This window comes from Anomaloglossus baeobatrachus, chromosome 7 (genome assembly GCF_048569485.1).
Source record: "Anomaloglossus baeobatrachus isolate aAnoBae1 chromosome 7, aAnoBae1.hap1, whole genome shotgun sequence".
Classification (NCBI taxonomy): Eukaryota; Metazoa; Chordata; class Amphibia; order Anura; family Aromobatidae; genus Anomaloglossus; species Anomaloglossus baeobatrachus.
Window position 1 is genome coordinate 11,964,387 of NC_134359.1, and position 22,249 is coordinate 11,986,635.

At 46.1% G+C, this 22,249-nt stretch overlaps 1 protein-coding gene across 1 annotated transcript in view; it reads left to right on the forward strand.

Annotated features, from left to right (window-relative positions):
* CNTNAP5 (contactin associated protein family member 5) overlaps positions 1-14,234 on the forward strand; it is a 356,337-nt gene extending 342,103 nt beyond the window's left edge. Inside the window, exons 22-24 of the mRNA XM_075317029.1 lie at positions 1,740-1,958; positions 2,242-2,313; positions 3,558-14,234. Of these exons, the coding sequence (XP_075173144.1) occupies positions 1,740-1,958; positions 2,242-2,313; positions 3,558-3,754 (488 nt within the window). The 3' untranslated portion in view covers positions 3,755-14,234. The remainder of the gene's footprint in view (positions 1-1,739; positions 1,959-2,241; positions 2,314-3,557) is intronic.
* The last annotated feature ends 8,015 nt before the right edge of the window (positions 14,235-22,249 follow it).

Sequence of the window (22,249 nt, forward strand, 5' to 3'; positions counted from 1 at the left end):
AGAAAAGATAAATAACTCTAAATTAGCAGCATCTTATGGGACGTCCTCGCCGCACACATTTCACCATTTTACTATTTATCATTCTTTACTTCTGTAACATCCTGCTATGCCACTGCTCGCGGTGCCTGAACGTTTGTCAACCCTTCAGAATTTTCCTTATTTCTGCCTAAATTTTACCTCAATCTTCAGATTTTCACACAAGTCCCTTGGATTTCTTGCTTGTTCTCTGGGCTTGGGATCTCTTGATTGTTCTAAGGACTCGGGGATCTCTTGTTTGTTCTCTGGGCTCGGGATCTCTTGCTTGTTCTCTGGGCTCGGGATCTCTTGTTTGTTCTCTGGGCTCGGGATCTCTTGCTTGTTCTCTGGGCTCGGGATCTCTTGCTTGTTCTCTGGGCTCGGGATCTCTTGTTTGTTCTCTGGGCTCGGGATCTCTTGCTTGTTCTCTGGGCTCGGGATCTCTTGCTTGTTCTCTGGGCTCAGGATCTCTTGCTTGTTCTCTGGGCTCGGGATCTCTTGCTTGTTCTCTGGGCTCAGGATCTCTTGTTTGTTCTCTGGGCTCGGGATCTCTTGCTTGTTCTCTGGGCTCGGGATCTCTTGCTTGTTTTCTGGTTTCAGGGATCTCTCCCTTGATCTCTGGGCTCAGGATCTCTCCCTTATTCTCTGGGTTCAGGGATCTCTTTCTTGTTCTCTAGGCTCAGAGATTCTCTTGCTTGTTCTCTGGGCTTGTGGATCTCTTGCTTGTCCTCTTGGCTCAGGGATCTTCAGCTTGTTTTCTGGTCTCCGGGATCTCTTGTTTGTTCTCTGGGCTTGGGGATCTCTTGCTTGTTTCTGGGCTCGGGGATCTCTTGCTTGTTTCTGGGCTCGGGGATCTTTATCTTGTTCTCTGGTCTCAGGCATCTCTTTCTTGTTTTCTGGGCTCAGGATCTCTTTCTTGTTCTCTGGGCTTGAGGATCTTTCTTGTTCTCTAGGCTCAGAGATCTCTTGCTTTTTCTCTGGGCTTAAGGATCTCTTGCTTATCCTCTTGGCTCAGGGATCTTCAGCTTGTTTTCTGGTCTTGGGGATCTCTTGTTTGCTCTCTGGTCTCGGGGATCTCTTTCTTGTTTTCTGGTCTCAGGGATCTCTTGTGCTCTGGTCTCGGTGACCTCTTTCTTGTTCTCTGGTCTCGGGTATCTTTTTCTTGTTCTCTGGTCTCGTGGATCTCTTTTTTGTTTTCTGGTCTCGGGTATCTTTTTCTTGTTCTCTGGTCTCGTGGATCTCTTTCTTGTTTTCTGGTCTCGGGTATCTTTTTCTTGTTCTCTGGTCTCGTGGATCTCTTGCTTGTTTTCTGGTCTCGGGTATCTTTTTCTTGTTCTCTGGTCTCGTGGATCTCTTTCTTGTTTTCTGGTCTCGGGGATCTCTCTTGTTCTCTGGTCTCGGTGACCTCTTTCTTGTTCTCTGGTCTCGGGGATCTTTTTCTTGTTCTCTGGTCTCGGGGATCTCTTTCTTGTTCTCTGGTCTTGGGATCTCTTTCTCTATTATTCTTTGCTTGTTATTATATTTTTTTTATGTTAAAAAATGTCACAATAACTTTAAATACATCAGAATTTCAGTAGAGAGCAGTGGAAATGAGGCTAATCCATCAGAAGGAGTGTGGGGGCCGGGTGGGGGTCTCCATGCTGAGAGTCTACATTCAGATATGAGTGGATCGAGGGGAATCTGTCGTTATTACTGACATCTATGCCGTGTTATTTGGTCTACAGATAGTCCAGGACTGGATCCAGAAATCTCCAGCACAAACTCCATTGGCTTTGTTGGATGTCTGTCTTCTGTCCAGTACAACCAAGTGGCACCGCTTAAAGCAGCACTCCGACATCCCAGTTTGGCCCCAGTCACAGTCACTGGATCTCTAACAGAATGTAGCTGTGGATCCATCTCAGAGAGCGACCTGAGTACAATCACCACCACCTACGCCTCCTCAGGTAAGCCGCCGGCTGCAGACGCAAAGAGCTTAACGTTAGAAATAGCTTCTCCTATCCATGACACGGTAACTGCTGCACACCGGTGCCGTCCACGTGTTACCTGGGATTTTCACAGATCCATAGACTTGTATGGGTGACTTCCATCCATTATGTGAATCAAAAATGGAAATGAGACCAACCCCATAGACACCAATGGGCACGTGACGGTGTTCTATCCATGAAGACCGGACGTCTGAGGCCTCGTAGGCTGCGGTCATTCACTAGATTCATTTTGTTTCTCCAGATCCCTTTGGGAAGACAGATGACCGGGAGCCTCTGACTAATGAAATGAGGAGCGGTCCGGCCGTCATCGGAGGTAATCTGTTCTTGTGGGTGACTGCGGGGGCCATGTACACAAATGTCGCAGCGTTGACCCTTCCGGATACTAATATCACGTTCAAGGTCATTTTCAGTGATTTGGGAACAGAAATTAATCAGTAGTAAAATCTGCTCCATTATACACTCGATCAGGTCCCAACTACCGAGGAGCGGATGCGTGAGAATTGGAATTTGGGGATTTTGTTTGGCAATTCAATTTGCAGAAAAGTTGTTATAATGTTAATATAATGTCACTTATTATGGTCCCCCCGGACCCCACGAACATAGTAAATATAAAAAATCATAGCATCCTTATTCTCACCTCTCCGGGTCCTCCACCGCTCACCGCCAGCTGCCCGGTCCTCACCGCTACTTCTTATTCCTGGGCCTCTCATGCTGAGCAGGGACTTCCAACTCTGAAGAAATTTGGGAGAATTCTGAAAAGTGCACGAAAAGTCACATGTGTCCCTTGACCTTGTGCTGGAATTTCAGAACTTGCTCCGGGGATAAGAAGCGACGAGGACTGGACAGCCGGGGTGAGGAGCAGAGCGGCCTGTAAAGTAGGAGCAGGATAGCTCCTGGATGGGAGGTATGTGTCACTGAGGTGGCAGGACTCCGTGATGTAGAACCTGGAGAAGCAGGCTCCAGCACATATGGTGCAGACAGGTGTTTTTTAATGGGCCTGGAAATTGAATCTGGGTTTTAGGAACGGCCAATAGAGTTGGGTGGGACTGGCCAGTCCCTTACGTTAGGATTTGGAATGAGTGATACAAGGCGGCTCAGCTGCCTCATTTGCTGTCTGGGAGTGGAGGTGAAAACACCTCTGTTGATCAGCTCTGCTGGAGGCTGACCGGGTCTGAGGACGGGTGAAGGACCTATATAGATTATTTTTTCCATGTGATTGTTACTTATGCCGGGGAGAGGCATAAGTGAGAAACAGTGAATTGGATGGAAAAATCCTTGGTTAAAAGTGTTGAACGGAGATAAAAACAACAAAAGACGTTGAAAATAGACTTGAAAATTGGGGCAACGTAAAAGAACAACTTGGCAGAAAACTAAAAATTAGCCTTACAACAGGAAAAAAACTACGAAAAAGGGGAAAAAGTTCAATAATGAACAAGTCATTTAAAAACTATTACCAAAATATGCAGCATTGCATAAGTATTGGCACCCAGGTGAAGTCACGTTCCCTGGGGTGGAGTAATACTCTCACCATCTGTTTCCTCTCTGCTTTCTTTCTAGGTGTCATAGCCGTCACAATATTCATCATTTTTTGCATTGCGGCGATAATGATAAAAATTCTTCGCCAACATAAAAAAACTCATGGAAAAAGTCAGTCCAAGGAGAAGGACTATCCGGGCAGCGTGGACTATCCCTTCCGGAAGGAGCTGGACGGACAGAACGCAGTCAGCGAGTGCAGGAGGGAATATTTTATCTGACGCACTCGCTTTCTACATCGTCTGTTTCGGATTTTCACGTTTTTTGCAGTTTTTTATTTCCTTCTTCTTTTCCCGTTTTGTAAATGTGTTTCACTCCTTGCAGGGAACCTCCAAGTGCAAAAATGAGGAATTGACCCCGAGGCCGCTTTGTAGCTCCGGAGACATTGATGGCGGAGGATTGTAACACTTCCTGGCGATACATTCCGGATGGTTTCCTCCCGGTGCCGGCTCCATTGTGCGCTATTATCAGAGCCGGTATCCTTCACTCTTACATCACGTCCTCCGTGTCTGGGGGAGAGCGAGGAGCCGCTGAGACCACAATCAGAAGGAACCAAAAATGTTCTTATATTAAGAATTAATTCTATAGAAGATCATTGTGTGCAACAAATGAAGGGGCGATCACGGATGGGGGGTCCCAGGCTTTCTTAATTATCTCTGCAGCTTTGTAGCACCCCCTAAGATGAAGACCTTATTCTGACCCCCGGCGTACACAGACAAAAAAGGTCCCAAAAACAGTATAGGGGCCCTACACAGTCCAAGAGCTCCTCATGATGCACAATCCCACCTGCTGTAGAGCTGGATGTGGCCCCCTGATCTCTCGGGGCCCCTGCAGCTGCACCAGACACTGGACATGCAGAGACAGCAATATTTTGTACAGCACCCCCTGTTATTGGGATTTCTGGGTTTGGTCTTTAGGGAATTGTATTTTATGCAATTGTTTAATGTGACATATGGCAGGAGGGGGAATCCGACCCCTGCAGACTACAGCCCGGTCACAGGTAATGCAGGCAGTCCGCACCTTTCAGGGGCTCACAGGGTAACTGTAAAGGCTATGAAGCCTGCTCTGCTCCTGGCTGATACATTTCACTAATGACCCTATATAGGAGAATTTACTCTAATAGGATTGATTAGCATTAGTCAATGCAATCAGCCATGGAGTCAGCCCTTCTGTCCGGCTGAGACACTTCTATATCCGCGTGTTTGGCTGAAATCCAATATGGTCAATATTACACTTCCCAATCTGGTTGTCACCCAGCTTTTCTAGACTTCTGAATGACAGAGCTACCTAATAATGGAGGTGTTAGTGCACTTCTAACATCCACATAGATACACAAGCCCTTTAGGAGCAGTAATGTCCTCTGATTAGCAGATGTAACTAAATGGAAGTTTTATAGACGACGTTTTTCCATATAGTATTGGGATATTTTTGGGGAATTGGTTTGAGATTCTCCCTAGAGGGAGATTGTGTAATGAGTATCACTGGTTCCCATAATGTGTAGGAAAAGGATTGTTGAGGAAGAAATATATTATTTTTGATGAAGAAGTCGTAAAACCCTGTATTCAGCACATAAAGCACCGAGGGGGGGGGGGGAGATTGAGATTTGTTTTAGATTAGAGAAATGAAATATTCTTTTATATCAATGCAATGTGCAATTTTACTGAACTCAATTGCAAGATTATTTTTTAGTCCCAAAAAAGTTAATTTAAGTAAAAAATATAATGTCCCCAAAGTTTCCTGGTCTCCATCAGTGAATTAATCTTTATATTGCAGAAGAGGTGCAGCGACCCGAGGAGCTCCCCGGGAAAATCTGCTCAGTTACATCACAAATGTAGGCAAAATGGAGACAAGTTCTAAACAGCGATTCCCAAAACTCAGGAGGTGACAGGAACAAAGTGTGTGATACCGAAATCACTGACAAAGAGGGGCTGATTGTGTATATGTATATAGCTTGTGTGTGTGTATAAAGATTTGTGTATGTATGTGTGTATATACAGTCATGGCCAAAAGTGTTGGCACCTTGAAATTGTTCCAGAAAATGAAGTATTTCTCCCAGAAAATTATTAAAATTGCACATTTATTTATACCCATGATTATTTTCCATGATTAATAAAATCAAATTGGACATAATTTCACATAAAACCTCCAAAATGGGCCAGACAGAATTGTTGGCACCTTTCCAACTTTGTTTCCAGCATGTAACGCTCATACAGACTCACCAGTGGCAAGTAACAGGTTTGGGCAATATAAAAATCACATCTGAAACTAGATAATAAGGGGAGAAGTTGAGTCAGGCTTTGCATTGTGCCCCTGTGTGTGCCGCACTAAACACAGAGAACAGAAAGAGAAGAGAACTGTCTGAGGACTGGAGAACCAAAAGTATCCACAATCTCAAGGTTACAATTTAATCTCCAGAGATCTTCATGTTCCTTTGTCCACGGTACACAACATAATCAAGATGCCCATGGCACTGCAGCTAATCTTCCTGGACGTAGACAGCAAAGAAAAACTGATGAAAGGTTATTACACAGGATAGTCCAGATGCTGGATAAGCTCCAATGAAGGTTCAGAGAAATTCTAACCATCCTGCAGCTCAGGGGCATCAGTGTCAGCACGATCTATCCGTCCACATTTGAATGAAATGAAACGCTATGGAGGAGACCCAGGAGGACTCCAATGCTGACACCAATACAGAAAAACACTATGGAGGAGACCCAGGAGGACCCCACTGGTGACACAGACAGAAAAGCCAAAATGTACGTGAGAAACCCAAATCCTCCTGGGCAAGTGTCTTGTGGACAGATGAGACCAAGTTAGAGCTTTATGGTAAAGTGCATCATTCTACTGTTTACCGAAAATGGAATGAGGCTACAAAGTAAAAATCACAGCACCTACCGGCACATATGGTGGAAGGTCACAGATTTGTTTGCGGATGTTTTTATTCCTCTGGCACTGGGTGTGGTGACTGTGTGCAAGACATCATGAAATCTGAAGATTACCGGAGGATTTTGGGTGACAATGTAGAGCCCAGTGTCAGAAAGCCGGGTATTGTCCTAGGTCGGGGGTCTCCAGCAGGACAATGACTCCAAACACTTCAAGAAGCCCCAGAAATGGATGGAAACAAAGCGCTGGAGAGATCTGAAGAGGCCGCAATGAGTCCGGAGCTAAACCCCATTAACACCTGGGGAGAGATCTGAAAATTTGGTGAAGAGAAGAGAAGAGAAGAGGAGAGGAGAGAGAAGAGAAGAGAGGAGAGAGAAGACGCCTTCAGATATGAGAGACCTGGCGACGTTTATATAGAAGAGGAGAGAAGAGAAGAGGAGAAAAGAGAAGAGGAGAGGAGACGCCTTCAGATACAAGAGACCTGGAGACATTTATATAGAAGAGGAGAGAAGAGAAGAGGAGAAAAGAGAAGAGGAGAGAAGACGCCTTCAGATATGAGAGACCTGGCAACGTTTATATAGAAGAGGAGAAAAGAGAAGAGGAGAGGAGACGCCTTCAGATACAAGAGACCTGGAGACGTTTATACAGAAGAGTGTGAGATTCCGGGTGAGAGGAGGAAGAAGCTGTGGACGGGGATGGGAGGCGACTGATGAAGGGATTCATTCCAAAGGGTAAAGGGCGCAACCAAATATTAAGAGGAGGGGACAGCGATTGTGTCCGGAGTATTTTTAGAGTTTTGAGTGAAATTGTCTAATTTGGATTTTTTTTTTTTTTTTATCAGATTTTTTTGTTGTTGTTTCAAGACACAAAGGAAATAACGTGTGTAACTGCAATAATTTCCTGGGAGAAAAACTTCATTTTTTGGAACAATTTCAAGGCTGCAAACCATGACTGTACAGACGTGTGCATGTATACGTCATCTGTATGTAAATATGTATATTTGTATGTATAGCTGTGTATGAATGAGGTTGTGTATATACTGTATATAGGGTGCGCTTTGAAAAATGTAGACAGATATGTGAGTGTTTAACCTCGTGTAGTATTCCTGTAAATATAATGATGGTCTATGTGCCAGTGCATATGAAGGTACAGTGTGTATAGGTAGCGGTTTTATGCACACATGTAATTGCTGGTTTAGTACATATGATCCTGCTGATATTGCACTGAACGAGACCATATAAACACAGCACTTTTGTTTTTCTCACATGTTTCATGAGCTGAACTCTAAAATCTAAGACTTCTATGTACAGAGGGCCTTTTCCTCCCAAATATTGTTCACTAATTTGTGTAATCTGTGTCAGTGATCACTTCTCCTGTGCGGCAGATCAAGATCCTGATTACACAGCAGGCCAATATAACCTACGACCAGTCACATCAGCAAATCACGTTCATCTGATCGTTCCTTCTCTCTGAGGCGGGCTTTGCACACTACGACATCGCAGCCCGATGCTGCGATGCCGAGTGCGATAGTGCCCGCCCCCGTCGCAGCAGCGATATGTGGTGATAGCTGGCGTAGCGAAAGTTATCGCTACGCCAGCTTCACACACACACTCACCTGCCGTGCGACGTCCCTGTGGCCGGCGACCCGCCTCCTTGTTAAGGGGGCGGGTCGTGCGGCGTCACTGCGACGTCACACGGCAGGCGGCCAATCAGAGCGGAGGGGCGGAGATGAGCAGGATGTCAACATCCTGCCCCAGTGCCCACCTCCTTCCTTCCGCATATCCTACGGAAGCCGCAGTGAGGCCGGTAGGAGACGTTCCTCGCTCCTGCGACTTCACACACAGCGATGTGCGCTGCCGCAGGAGTGAGGAACAACATCGGACCGTCGCGTCAGCGTAATCATGGATTACGCCGACGCTGCACCGATGATACGATTACGACGCTTTTGCGCTCGTTAATCGTATCATCCAGCCTTTACACACTGCGATGTCGCATGCGATGCCGGAAGTGCGTCATTTTCAATTTGACCCCACCGACATCGCACCTGCGATGTCGCAGTGTGCAAAGTGCCCCTGAGTCCAGGCCCCTTTTTTGGCACAATCTTCCCCCAGACTCATTTCTTTTTGTTCTGTCACAATCATTTTTTAGTCTTCTTCATAGTTTCAGATAATAACTGATAGAGAAGAAACATCAACTTTCCTTAGAAATCACAAATTAAAGGTTTTCAGAATGTTTCCTATAAACCGGGATCAGACAGATCCCCATTTCTATCTGACACAGAGCATCAAACCCTCTGCAGAGATGTAGAGGTAGTTTATAACATGCTGTTTCCCAGCTTCCACCACTAGAGGGAGCTCTATGGATATTGTGCTATTATTGAGCTCCTGAGCTCCCTCTAGTGGTGGGTGCAGGTAGTACTAATTAAATCTTTGTCTACGCAGCGGATTTGGGACTTTGTATTAGAAACATAGAAAAGAAAAAAGAAAATTTTGGATGTAAAGTAAAAGAAGAAAAGTAAAAGGGCAGACATTCATTTAAAAGAGAATTTATCTATATCTTATCTATATCATATATAAGATATAATACCTGCCGGGGGTCAGACTCTAATCGACACCATCATGAGGGAGAGCGAGGGTGTTAGACGGAGGTGATCAGAGCTATAGCAATTTATTATATTAATGGTCGTAAAACGTTTCTGCTCAATGTTTAAACTGTATTATTATTCACAAAACTGGAGCAGAACAGAAGACAAATGAATACAAGTAGAGCGATACATTGTGTGCAATGCTGCATCCGGAGCTCCAGTCTGCGGGACCTGGTGGGACACGCTGGCAGCCTTGGGTGACTGTAAGGGATGGTGTCAGGACCCGGCACACGGGGGCAATAGCCGGGCACAATGGTCTTTCCGGATTTGTGAGGATCATTCTCTATAGAGTGCATATACTTGTCAAGTTGGGTGGATGAGGGGTAAGAGGAGGTTGTGCCCTCGTGGCTCCGAGCTTACATATGTTGTGGTTCGGTCCTTCAAAAATGCACAACGTTACGTAAAAATATTTCAGAAGTCTCATGGATCTTTTACTTCTGTAGAGAAGAAAGATGAATAGCGGCTGTAAAGTCCAAGCTGTAGCTGTCCAACAATGGTGTCCAGTAAGGGCATCGCTGTGATGTCATCAGTCCAGGTGCATGATGTCACCTCTGGGGCTGCAGTTTGGGTTTTATGTGCTTTTTTTTCTCAGCGTTGATATAAACCTAGACTTGTTCAGCCAATGACCCTCAAGATGTTGAAAAGTTCCATCAAGCTGGAGAGCCCCTGGTGGAGCCAAATGGTGAATGGTTGGAGGAACTGCCTTAACAGTCTCTTTACTTTCCCCTCTGAGCATTTTGGGGTTTCCAGGGATTTACTATTGATTACTTATAAAATAGTATATGTTAATATAATACTAAATCCAAACCCGGCTCCTCCACCAATCATCTGTTTACAGCCGCTGCTGTGGCTTATATACACAGTGTAAAGAGCAGGAACAATACAGCACCATACACTCTGTAGAGGCCGCTCTGAGTACTGCAGCGCCTTGTCACAATTGTGATCTGAGCTGCAGTACTGAGAACGGCCACTACACGGTGTATGGAGCTGTGAGGAGCTGCAGTACTGAGAACGGCCACTACACGGTGTATGGAGCTGTGAGGAGCTGCAGTACTGAGAACGGCCACTACACGGTGTACAGAGCTGTGAGGAGCTGCAGTACTGAGAACGGCCACTACACGGTGTATGGAGCTGTGAGGAGCTGCAGTACTGAGAACGGCCACTACACGGTGTTTGGAGCTGTGAGTAGCTGCAGTACTGAGAACGGCCACTACACGGTGTAGGGAGCTGTGAGGAGCTGCAGTACTGAGAACAGCCACTACACGGTGAACAGAGCTGTGAGGAGCTGCAGTACTGAGAACGGCCACTACACGGTGTACAGAGCTGTGAGGAGCTGCAGTACTGAGAATGGCCACTAAACTGTGTATGGAGCTGTAGTACTGAGAATGACCACTACACGGTATATGGAGCTATGAGTAGCTGCAGTACTGAGAACGGTCACTACACGGTGTATGGAGCTGTGAGGAGCTGTAGTACTGAGAACGGCCACTAAACGGTGTACAGAGCTGTGAGAAGCTGCGGTACTGAGAACGGCCACTAAACTGTGTATGGAGCTGTAGTACTGAGAACGGCCACTACACGGTGTACGGAGCTGTGAGGAGCTGCAGAACTGAGAACGGCCGCTACACGGTGTATGGAGCTGTGAGGAGCTGCAGTACTGAGAACGGCCACTACATGGTGTATGGAGCTGTGAGGAGCTGCAGTACTGAGAACGGCCACTACATGGTGTATGGAGCTGTGAGGAGCTGCAGTACTGAGAACGGCTACTACACGGTGTACGGAGCTGTGAGGAGCTGCAGTACTGAGAACGGTCACTACACGGTGTATGGAGCTGTGAGGAGCTGCAGTACTGAGAACGGCCTCTACACGGTGTACGGAGCTGTGAGGAGCTGCAGTACTGAGAACGGTCACTACACGGTGTATGGAGCTGTGAGGAGCTGCAGTACTGAGAATGGCCACTACACGATGTACAGAGCTGTGAGGAGCTGCAGTACTGAGAACGGCCACTACACGGTGTATGGAGCTGTGAGGAGCTGCAGTACTGAGAATGGCCACTACAAGGTGTACAGAGCTGTGAGGAGCTGCAGTACTGAGAATGGCCACTACACGATGTACAGAGCTGTGAGGAGCTGCAGTACTGAGAACGGCCACTACACGGTGTACAGAGCTGTGAGGAGCTGCAGTACTGAGGACGGCCACTACACGATGTACAGAGCTGTAGTACTGAGAACGGCCACTACACGGTGTATGGAGCTGTGAGGTGCTGCAGTACTGAGAACGGCCACTACACGGTGTACAGAGCTGTGAGGAGCTGCAGTACTGAGAACGGCCACTACACGGTGTACAGAGCTGTGAGGAGCTGCAGTACTGAGAACAGCCACTACACGGTGTACAGAGCTGTGAGGAGCTGCAGTACTGAGGACGGCCACTACACGATGTACGGAGCTGTAGTACTGAGAACGGCCACTACACGGTGTATGGAGCTGTGAGGTGCTGCAGTACTGAGAACGGCCACTACACGGTGTACAGAGCTGTGAGGAGCTGCAGTACTGAGAATGGCCACTAAACTGTGTATGGAGCTGCAGTACTGAGGACGGCCACTACACGATGTACGGAGCTGTAGTACTGAGAACGGCCACTACACGGTGTATGGAGCTGTGAGGTGCTGCAGTATTGAGAACGGCCACTACACGGTGTACAGAGCTATGAGGAGCTGCAGAACTGAGAACAGCCACTACACGGTTTATGGAGCTGTAAGGAGCTGCAGTACTGAGAACGGCCACTACATGGTGTATGGAGCTGTGAGGAGCTGCAGTACTGAGAACGGCCACTACACGGTGTATGGAGCTGTGAGGAGCTGCAGTACTTAGAATGGCCACTACACGGTGTATGGAGCTGTGAGGAGCTGCAGTACTGAGAACGGCCACTACACGGTGTATGGAGCTGTGAGGAGCTGCAGTACTGAGAGCGGCCACTACACGGTGTACAGAACTGTGAGGAGCTGCAGAACTGAGAACGGCCACTACACGGTGTATGGAGCTGTGAGGAGCTGCAGAACTGAGAACGGCCACTACACGATGTATGGAGCTGTGAGGAGCTGCAGAACTGAGAACGGCCACTACACGGTGTATGGAGCTGTGAGGAGCTGCAGTACTGAGAACGGCCACTAAACTGTGTATGGAGCTGTGAGTAGCTGCAGTACTGAGAACGGCCACTACATGGTGTACAGAGCTGTGAGGAGCTGCAGTACTGAGAATGGCCACTACACGGTGTATGGAGCTGTAAGGAGCTGCAGTACTGAGAACGGCCACTACACTGTGTACAGAGCTGTGAGGAGCTGCAGTACTGAGAACGGCCACTAAACTGTGTATGGAGCTGTGAGTAGCTGCAGTACTGAGAACGGCCACTACACGGTGTATGGAGCTGTGAGGAGCTGCAGTATTGAGAATATCCACTACACGGTGTATGGAGCTGTGAGGAGCTGCAGTACTGAAAGCGGCCACTACACTGTATATGGAGCTGTGAGGAGCTGCAGTACTGAGAACGGCCACTACACTGTGTATGGAGCTGTGAGGAGCTGCAGTACTGAGAACGGCCACTACACGGTGTACATAACTGTGAGGAGCTGCAGTACTGAGAATATCCACTACACGGTGTACGGAGCTGTGAGGAGCTGCAGTACTGAGAACGGCCACTACACGGTGTATGGAGCTGTGAGGAGCTGCAGTACTGAGAACGACCACTACACGGTGTACGGAGCTGTGAGGAGCTGCAGTACTGAGAGCGGCCACTACACTGTGTATGGAGCTGTGAGGAGCTGCAGTACTGAGAACGACCACTACATGGTGTATGGAGCTGTGAGGAGCTGCGGTACTGAGAACGGCCACTACACGGTGTATGGAGCTGTGAGGAGCTGCAGTACTGAGAACTGCCACTACACGGTGTATAGAGCTGTGAGGAGCTTCAGTACTGAGAACGGCCACTACATGGTGTATGGAGCTGTGAGGAGCTGCAGTACTGAGAATGGCCACTACACGGTGTATGGAGCTGTGAGGAGCTGCAGTACTGAGAACGGCCACTACACGGTGTGGGAGCTGTGAGGAGCTGCAGTACTGAGAATGGCCACTACACGGTGTATGGAGCTGTGAGGAGCTGCAGTACTGAGAACAGCCTCTACACGGTGTATGGAGCTGTGAGGAGCTGCAGTACTGAGAATGGCCACTACACGGTGTATGGAGCTGTGAGTAGCTGCAGTACTGAGAACGGCCACTACACGGTGTATGGAGCTGTGAGGAGCTGCAGTACTGAGTGTGGCTACTACACGGTGTATGGAGCTGTGAGGAGCTGCAGTACTGAGAACAGCCACTACACGATGTATGGAGCTGTGAGGAGCTGCAGTACTGAGAACGGCCACTACACGGTGTATGGAGCTGTGAGGAGCTGCAGTACTGAGAACGGCCACTACACGGTGTATGGAGCTGTGAGGAGCTGCAGTACTGAGAACGGCCACTACACGGTGTATGGAGCTGTGAGGAGCTGCAGTACTGAGAACGGCCACTACACGGTGTATGGAGCTGTGAGGAGCTGTAGTACGGAGAACAGCCACTACACGGTGTATGGAGCTGTGAGGAGCTGCAGTACTGAGAACGGCCACTACACGGTGTATGGAGCTGTGTTATATCGGGGTGTTAGACACCCTCAATTCTGATGTTGATTGTTTATCCAAAGTAAAGGTCCTTAGTATATAGATCATTGAAAACCCCTTCAAGTGTCAGCGCACCATGGTGATTGGTGATGCCATGAATTAGCACCAGGAAAGGTGGCCAGGCTGATTCTTGCCATTGGCACCCGCCCTCCTCTTCTATAGGCACCTCTTATACTGTATTGCATTAGTATGTGACCCCTCTGCATATAGACACATTTTTCTTTTGTATCCCCAATATTGTAATGTGACCTGTCAGTGGTATCAGATTAGGGCAATATCGGCGCTCACTAAATCCCATCGTTCTCCGCGTGGCCTCCTGGATATTTTGTTACTTCCACATTATCTCCTAATAAAGTGTTTTGAACACTCAGTGCAAAAAGAGATTTGTAGCCGCCGTACGTCGCCTGCACAGAACAGTTTCCTTTATTTTCTATTCTTACCATTGTACAGATATAAGGAGCTGTAAATAATGGATATTTAATAAAGAAAGCTTTTCTATGATTCCGTGTCTAGGACACGCATTGTGCGCAGTCTTTTCTGTCTCCAGTCGATATCATGTCTCTATCCTCATGTTGTATTATCTTCAGCTGATGAGATCTAGAAAAGGCAAGAACGACTCCGAGGACCGAAACGCTAAAGGTCAATTAGAAGTATGAAAAGCATTTACTGCCCTGTGTAAGCAATTTTCCAAAGAATAATGCAGCCCTATTTGTCCGCAGCATTTACCAATTGTATCCAAAAAGATACAATGTAAAAAATCAAAGAACAATGGTGAAAATTCAGATAAATTGCACCGTTAGAGGTATTTCCTCATTGATAGGACTGGAGGATTATGGCTTTTTAGTTTATGGACCACAATCAATCTGCCGGACTATTGAAATCTGCAAACTGTTACTTTGTATTTATATAAAAAAAAAACAAAAACCTGTAACTGCCAAGATAGCCTTCAATTGTGCGGACATACCGGGTTTGCAGCTGGTATCCAATCTTTGGAAACTGCTACTAAACTAAACTAGAATGTCACGCTTCACTGCCCTGACCAATAATGGAAATACTCCAACCAAGGAAGATTAGCTTGTTCGCTGAAACCAACCCCTCCAAGAACTGGACCCCTCCTGGATCCAACTCCTTCTGGAAAAAAACTCAGTCTGGAAGCAGCTGCTGCTGGAATCAACCCCTCATTACACAAACTGTGAGGAATATGGCATATCCATACATACCAGTCCACCTGCCAATCATATATATTTCCACACACCCTGACCTCCATCAAGACTAGGTCACCCTATTCAGGACAGAAATCCAATTCCTCCATTCTGGACCAAATGGTAAGGGGTGAAAGTTAATTGTAGTAAGGAAGAAGCCACTGACCACAGCCAACTGAATAGGATAACTGAAGTGAGCACTAATATATATATATATGAGTGCAAGCCAAAAATACATACTATATATAAGAATAAGGCTGCACATCAAACTTAGATAATGGTATAATGCCTTAAGCATATGGAAAAATATTGGAATATACAATGAAAAATGCTACTTGCTAATTTGAACATGTGAATAATGAATTGCATACCTGCTATGAATATTAGGAAAAAGGAGATATTTAGCAATCGCATTGATCAATGTAACTGAGCCCCAAGGCCTCGTCAAGGCATATCTCTATATTGGGGTCCCTAGCTCTGTGACCCTAACTGTGTGTCATCTCATTGCAATTAAAAACTGCTATGGGTGGAGAGGGGTAACTAAGGACTTTCTTATATAGGAGATGGAAAAAACATGGCCGAAAGGGGCGGAGCTGTGTTCACATTCAGAAAAAAAACTACATATAACTGAATAGGATAACTGAAGTGAGCACTAATATATATATATATATATGAGTGCAAGCCTCTTATATATACTGACCACAGCCAGACCCCCTGGAGACAAAAGTAATTGAGCTAGGGAAATTTCACTATTCGGTACAAACACCAAAATTTACTATCCAGGTTCACTCATCTGCACTTCTAAAGCCAATCCCCAGTGAAACCAACCCCTCCTGGAGCCAATCCCTCAATGCGATTCCTTCTGGAACCAACAATTCTTGAAACCAACCCCACCTGGACCCAACTCCTCATTAACCAACCACTTCTGGAACCAACCCCTCCTGGAGCTCTATCCCCTTCCGGAACCAATCCCACCTGGAACCAACGACTCGTGGAATTATCCCCATCTGGAACCAACGACTCCTGGAATTATCCCCATCTGGAACCAACGACTCCTGGAATTATCCCCATCTGGAACCAACCCCTCCTGGAATTATCCCCATCTGGAACCAACCCCTCCTGGAATTATCCCCATCTGGAACCAAGGACTCCTGGAATTATCCCCATCTGGAACCAACCCCTCCTGGAATTATCCCCATCTGGAACCCACCCCTCCTGGAATTATCCCCATCTGGAACCAACCCCTCCTGGAATTATCCCCATCTGGAACCAATGACTCCTGAAACCAACCCCACCTTGAAACCAACCCTCCAGGAATCAACACCTGGAACCAGCCCTTCCTGAAACCAAACCCTCATGGAACCCACCCGTCATGGCATCAACCTCTCCTTAAACCAACCCCTGAGGCCTGTATCCCCACCCTCTGCTTTACCCCTATCTTTTATACTAAAACACAAGTTCCCTACTTAATTTAAAGGGGATGTCCTATTGTGTGTGGTACAACATATACAGTGGTGTAGCCTCCCCCACCTATAACTGTTCAATGAGTCTTCTTACAATATTGCAGCAAGTGCCTGCCCAGTGCTGCCTATGCAGAGCACAGCACGGAGATGGGCTTTGTATTCTCAGGCGCTGCTGATGCAGAGTGCAGCAGTCGATGACAAACTCATCTCATCTGTTGTACAGGAACCAAGATGACAGATTAGAAGGTGATGATTGAAGGTAATGACAAATCACATTCACTGCTCAAGAATCCAATCCTGTCTTCATTCAATAACTAAAGTTAGTGCATGGAGCGGGGATGAGCGAGGATTAGGATTAGGGTTATGAATAGGACTAAAGTTGGCGTTCGATTTAGGGCGAGGCTTTGGCTTCGGGCTAAGGTTAAGTTTAGGGACTCGGCTGCTGTAATATTGTACATTAAAAAATGTATTAAAAAAAAACTAAACCATTAAGAAATAATATAACAATTTACAACCATTTATTTTAAATAGTTTAGGTTGGAATTAAGCAAAAAGAATGAAAACTGGAGGTCAAAGGTCAAACTATAATTACATCAGTATTTTCTTAAAATACAAAATGTGACTGGAGGATAAGGGGGGCAATACCGGACTGGTGGAAGGGACTCGAGGGGTCCACGGGTCAGGGGACACAAAACGCCTTGTCGTAAGGCGCTGGTAACGGACACTATGCCACCGGACTTATTGACTGCTGGGCGCATGACCTCTGGGACCCTCACTGACCCAGAAAAGGGGGCTTTGCACTGTGTTTCGGTATCTCCTTCTGTGGGTCCACAGTGTGCATGCTCTGGATTCACTCACGATCGGCGGTGGTCTCACAGGAAGCCCCCAGTGATGAGTATCCACAAACCAAGAACACCATTTTGGATATTACAGATGGGCAGTCACCCCCAGAGCTGCACTCACAATTCTCCCCTTCCCCATCAGTCTGCATTGTGCTGGTGGACACAGTTTAGATTCTTCTTTCTTGAGCTTTTCAGACTCTATAAACAGAGACATATTAGGCATAAAGAGAAATAAGACGCGTGATTGCAGCGATAGATGTGACCTGATGAAGGAGCGAGTAGTGGAAACCTTCAGCACCGGATTCCCAGCTGGATATCGGGAGAGATTATTTTCTGCAGAATTTTCCCCGAGTCAAAGTTCAGATCTGATGACAGTAAATTGTAACTTTTTTCATCAATTTCATCATTGAGATCCGCACGCCCAATGTAACTCCCCGAAGTATGAAAGTGTCAGCCGAGAACCATCCTGCGGAGACTCATCACCGCACTGCGCTCTGCAGATATTCTATTAGCTGGATCTTTTATTGCTTTTCTGGTTTTCCTTACAATGATTGGAAAGAGGCGGCTCATTCTGAAGATCGTGGCGTCCGCGGGGCCACAGCGACCACGGGGAATCATTACTGTAATGTACATGAATATCTGTCATTAGAAGCTAAAAAAGGAAACTAACGAGCAGCAAAAATCAGCAGCGCTGCCTAATCACCGACCTGCAGGGCCAAACTGGACTCCTATACAGTGAAGGGAGGTGGATAGAAGAATGTCTATTTTATGCTACAAAGAGGGGTTTACATAGGATTAAAAAAATACAGTAATTACATTTTTGCTTTAAAAGTTTAAAATGTTTTACTTTCTGCCATAGTATTTTTACACTTCAGATTTTGCAGAATGATTTTCTTATTACATCTTTATAGAAATGAGAACTCAGCTTTCCTAATACCGAGCTCCAAATCCTCTGCATACACATAGTGATAAATACAAACATTTGTCTGCAGTCACCACTAGGGGGAGCTCCCTGTATACAGAGATACATGATAAGATCCTGTCTGCAGCAACCACTAGGGGGAGCTCCCTGTATACAGAGATACATGATAAGATCCTGTCTGCAGCCACCACAAGGGGGAGCTCCCTGTATACAGAGATACATGATAAGATCCTGTCTGCAGCCACCACTAGGGGGAGCTCCCTGTATACAGAGATACATGATAAGATCCGGTCTGCAGTCACCACTAGGGGGAGCTCCCTGTATACAGAGATACATGATAAGATCCTGTCTGCAGTCACCACTAGGGGGAGCTCCCTGTATACAGAGATACATTATAAGATCCTGTCTGCAGCCACCACAAGGGGGAGCTCCCTGTATACAGAGATACATGATAAGATCCTGTCTGCAGTCACCACTAGGGGGAGCTCCCTGTATACAGAGATACATTATAAGATCCTGTCTGCAGCCACCACTAGGGGGAGCTCTCGGTATACAGAGATACATGATAAGATCCTGTCTGCAGTCACCACTAGGGGGAGCTCCCTGTGTACAGAGATACATGATAAGATCCTGTCTGCAGCCACTACTAGGGGGAGCTCCCTGTATACAGAGATACATGATAAGATCCTGTCTGCAGTCACCACTAGGGGGAGCTCCTTGTATACAGAGATACATGATAATATCCTGTCTGCAGCCACCACTAGGGGGAGCTCCCTGTATACAGAGATACATGATAAGATCCTGTCTGCAGTCACCACTAGGGGGAGCTCCCTGTATACCGAGATACATGATAAGATCCTGTCTGCAGTCACCACTAGGGGGAGCTCCCTGTATACAGAGAAACATGATAAGATCCTGTCTGCAGCCACCACTAGGGGGAGCTCCCTGTATACAGAGATACATGATAAGATCCTGTCTGCAGCCGCCACTAGGGGGAGCTCCCTGTATACAGAGATACATGATAAGATCCTGTCTGCAGCCACCACTAGGGAGAGCTCCCTGTATACAGAGATACATGATAAGATCCTGTCTGCAGCCGCCACTAGGGGGAGCTCCCTGTATACAGATACATGATAAGATCTTGTCTGCAGTCACCACTAGGGGGAGCTACCTGTATGCAGAGATACATGATAAGATTCTGTGATTGGGTTATGGTTACACTGCGCCCCCACTCTCTGTGCCGGCATCTGTAGTTGGTTGCCTCATATTAGTTATCTGGGTCCCCAAAGTGGAATGTAAAAATAAATAAATAATTGGAAAAAAATGGCATTAGGCCCTCTTTATTTTATACCCAGTGCAGATAAAGCAGACAGCTAAAGGCTGCATCCACAAACTGTGCAATTTATCTTCACTGTGTAATTATATCATTAGTAAAGGGGGGACTCATAGACCCTTACCCATTACTAATCTGGAGGTTCATGGTAGCTGTGATTTTTTGAGAAATTAAAGCTGTCATTAACCTCTTAGATTATCCCGATTGTCACCACTCCAGGGCAAATGGGATGTAAGAGCAGCCTGGATTGTCACATCTAATGAATACGCCCATTCTGGGGCAGCTGATATTTTTAGGCTGGGGAAGCCCAATAACCATGGACCTCCCCAGCCTGAGAATACAAGCCCCCAGCTGTCTGCTTTATCTGAGATGGTATCAACATTGGGGAGGGCCTCACACCTTTTTTTTTTAAATGATTTATTTAAATAATTAAAAAAAAGCTCAGTTTTCTTCCATGTATTTTAGAACACAGCCAAGATGCAGCCTCCAGCTGTCTGCTTTATCTGTGCTGGGTATCAGGATGCAGGGGACCCTAAGCCATTTTTTCCAATTATTTATTTTTACACTCCACTTTAGAGACCCAAACAGCTAGTGTGAGTGTAATCAATCACAGATGCCGGCACAGATGTTGGGGGCACAGTCTGACTGCAACCAATCACAGGCGTTCTCAAAGAGGGTGGGTGGGGGAAGCAGTGAATATTCACCCGGAAGCAGAGTGACAGCCGCACAGAAACTCGCTAAGTATAATTGCTCTGCTTTAATTCCCTTTTTTTTACTTCTTTTAAAGCCCCCTGGACATTTTATAGCACTTAAGTTTGGGTCCCCATGGACTTATATGGGATTCAGCGTCAAGGCTCAAGTTCTGGGTAAACTCTGGTCCCAAACCGGACTTTTTTTTTTTAAGCCTGGCTTTACCTACATCTGATGGTTTGCCCATCTCTACTCCTCTACTTTCCTCTTTTCTTGTCCCCTCTCATCCTCTTCTCCTCTCCTCTCTACTGATCTTTTTTTCTCTTCTCTCTCTCCTCTTCTACTTTTCTCTTTTCTCCACTCATCCTCTCCACCCCTATAATTTCTTCTGCTCTCCTTTCCTCTTGTCTACTCTTCTCTATACTCCTCTTTCCTCTTATCTCTTTTTCTCTTATCTCTTCCTTTTCTTTCCCCCTCTACTTTCCTCTTCTCTTGTCTCCTTTCATCTCCTTTCTTTAACAATGCTCTCTTCCTCTCCAATCCTCTGCTTTTCTTTCCTCTTCTCTTCTCCTCTATTATCTTTTTCTTCTTGCTTCCTCCCCTCCTCCCCTTTTTTCTCATTTCTTTTTTCCTCACCTCTTGTCTCCTCCTCTCCTCTCCACTCTTCTTTCCTCAGTTCTTCTCTCCTCCTCTCGTCTTATCTTCTCACATTTCCTCTTGTCTATTTTCCTCTCCGCTCTTCTTCTTTCCTCTTCTCTCCTCTACTTTCCTCTTCTCTTGTCTCTTTCTTTCCTCTCCTCTGCATTCCTTTCCTTTTTTCTTCTTGCCTCTTTTCCTCCACTCCTCTCATTTTCTCTCCACTCCTCTTCTGCTAGCTCTTCTCATTTTCTCGTCCTCTGCTTATTTCCCCTCCTCTCTCTCCTCTGCCTCCTCAGTTATCGTGCACAGAAGACAAGATTTTGATAATTGAGAAGGTTTACAATGATTTCCAGAGATACAAGGAGAGAGGAACTAGAGACTACTGGAAAATAAAGAAGATCCCATTTTCCTCTAAATCTTACAACCCTGACTCCGTGCAGGTGCGAGGACTCAATACTGAGGTCCCATCTTGCCCCTTTTCCTCATGGCCTTTTCATTCTCCCACTATTCTGAATATTACCCCCTACCCTGTGGTCCCTGCTGACCCTCCGTCTTGTAATGGTGAGGGATGTCGGAGCATTAGTCCTACTGTCCTGGTAAAGGGTTTCTGGGTTGTAGAAGAATCTTCCCCTTATAGGGGCCCCATATGTTTTCCATGGTCTCTGGTCTTATCCTTCTTTTCCTTTTGCTCATGAGTAATCCTGAGACTGAAACATGTTTTACTGTTCCACAAGCTGGAGCTTAAATGCAGAAATACTCAGACAATTACTGAGCAGCAGTTTATATGAAGCATTTCACTGAGCATCACATTTATATATGGAGGAACATTTACAACAATGGCGCTTGTTCCGGGAGCGGACCTCGCCCGTCGGCGTAATAAAGAGCGCGGTGCGCTGACGTTATATCATCTGCTCCGATGTGAAATAAACAGAAATTAGAAGCCGCACATTTCCAGCTGCTAAATGCTTTACATCAAGTGTAAATCTGACTTCTGAGAATGGCGCCAAAAAGAAAAGGCGCGGAAATATATTCACAATATAATAAAGGTAAAATCATAGAGCACAAATCATCATCCCGGCATCAGCAATATTCACCCAGCAAGAAGCAGGATTTATGCAATAGAGAAAAGAAGAGAAATACAGGAGGCCGGTATTTATTTCAGTGATTTTTCTGCCGGAGCCATTTATAGTGAAGATAAATTATAGATACATTTACAAATAAAATAAAATACAACAAATCCTGAATGACGACATCAATATAACACGGGTTTATATCTTTTTGTAGTGATGAAACCAAAAAACTTATAACTGTGGTCTCGCGGACTGGAAATTAAATGGGCTGTATGTATAGAGCAGGATGAAGGGGCCAATGAATCATAAAGGTCACATATAAT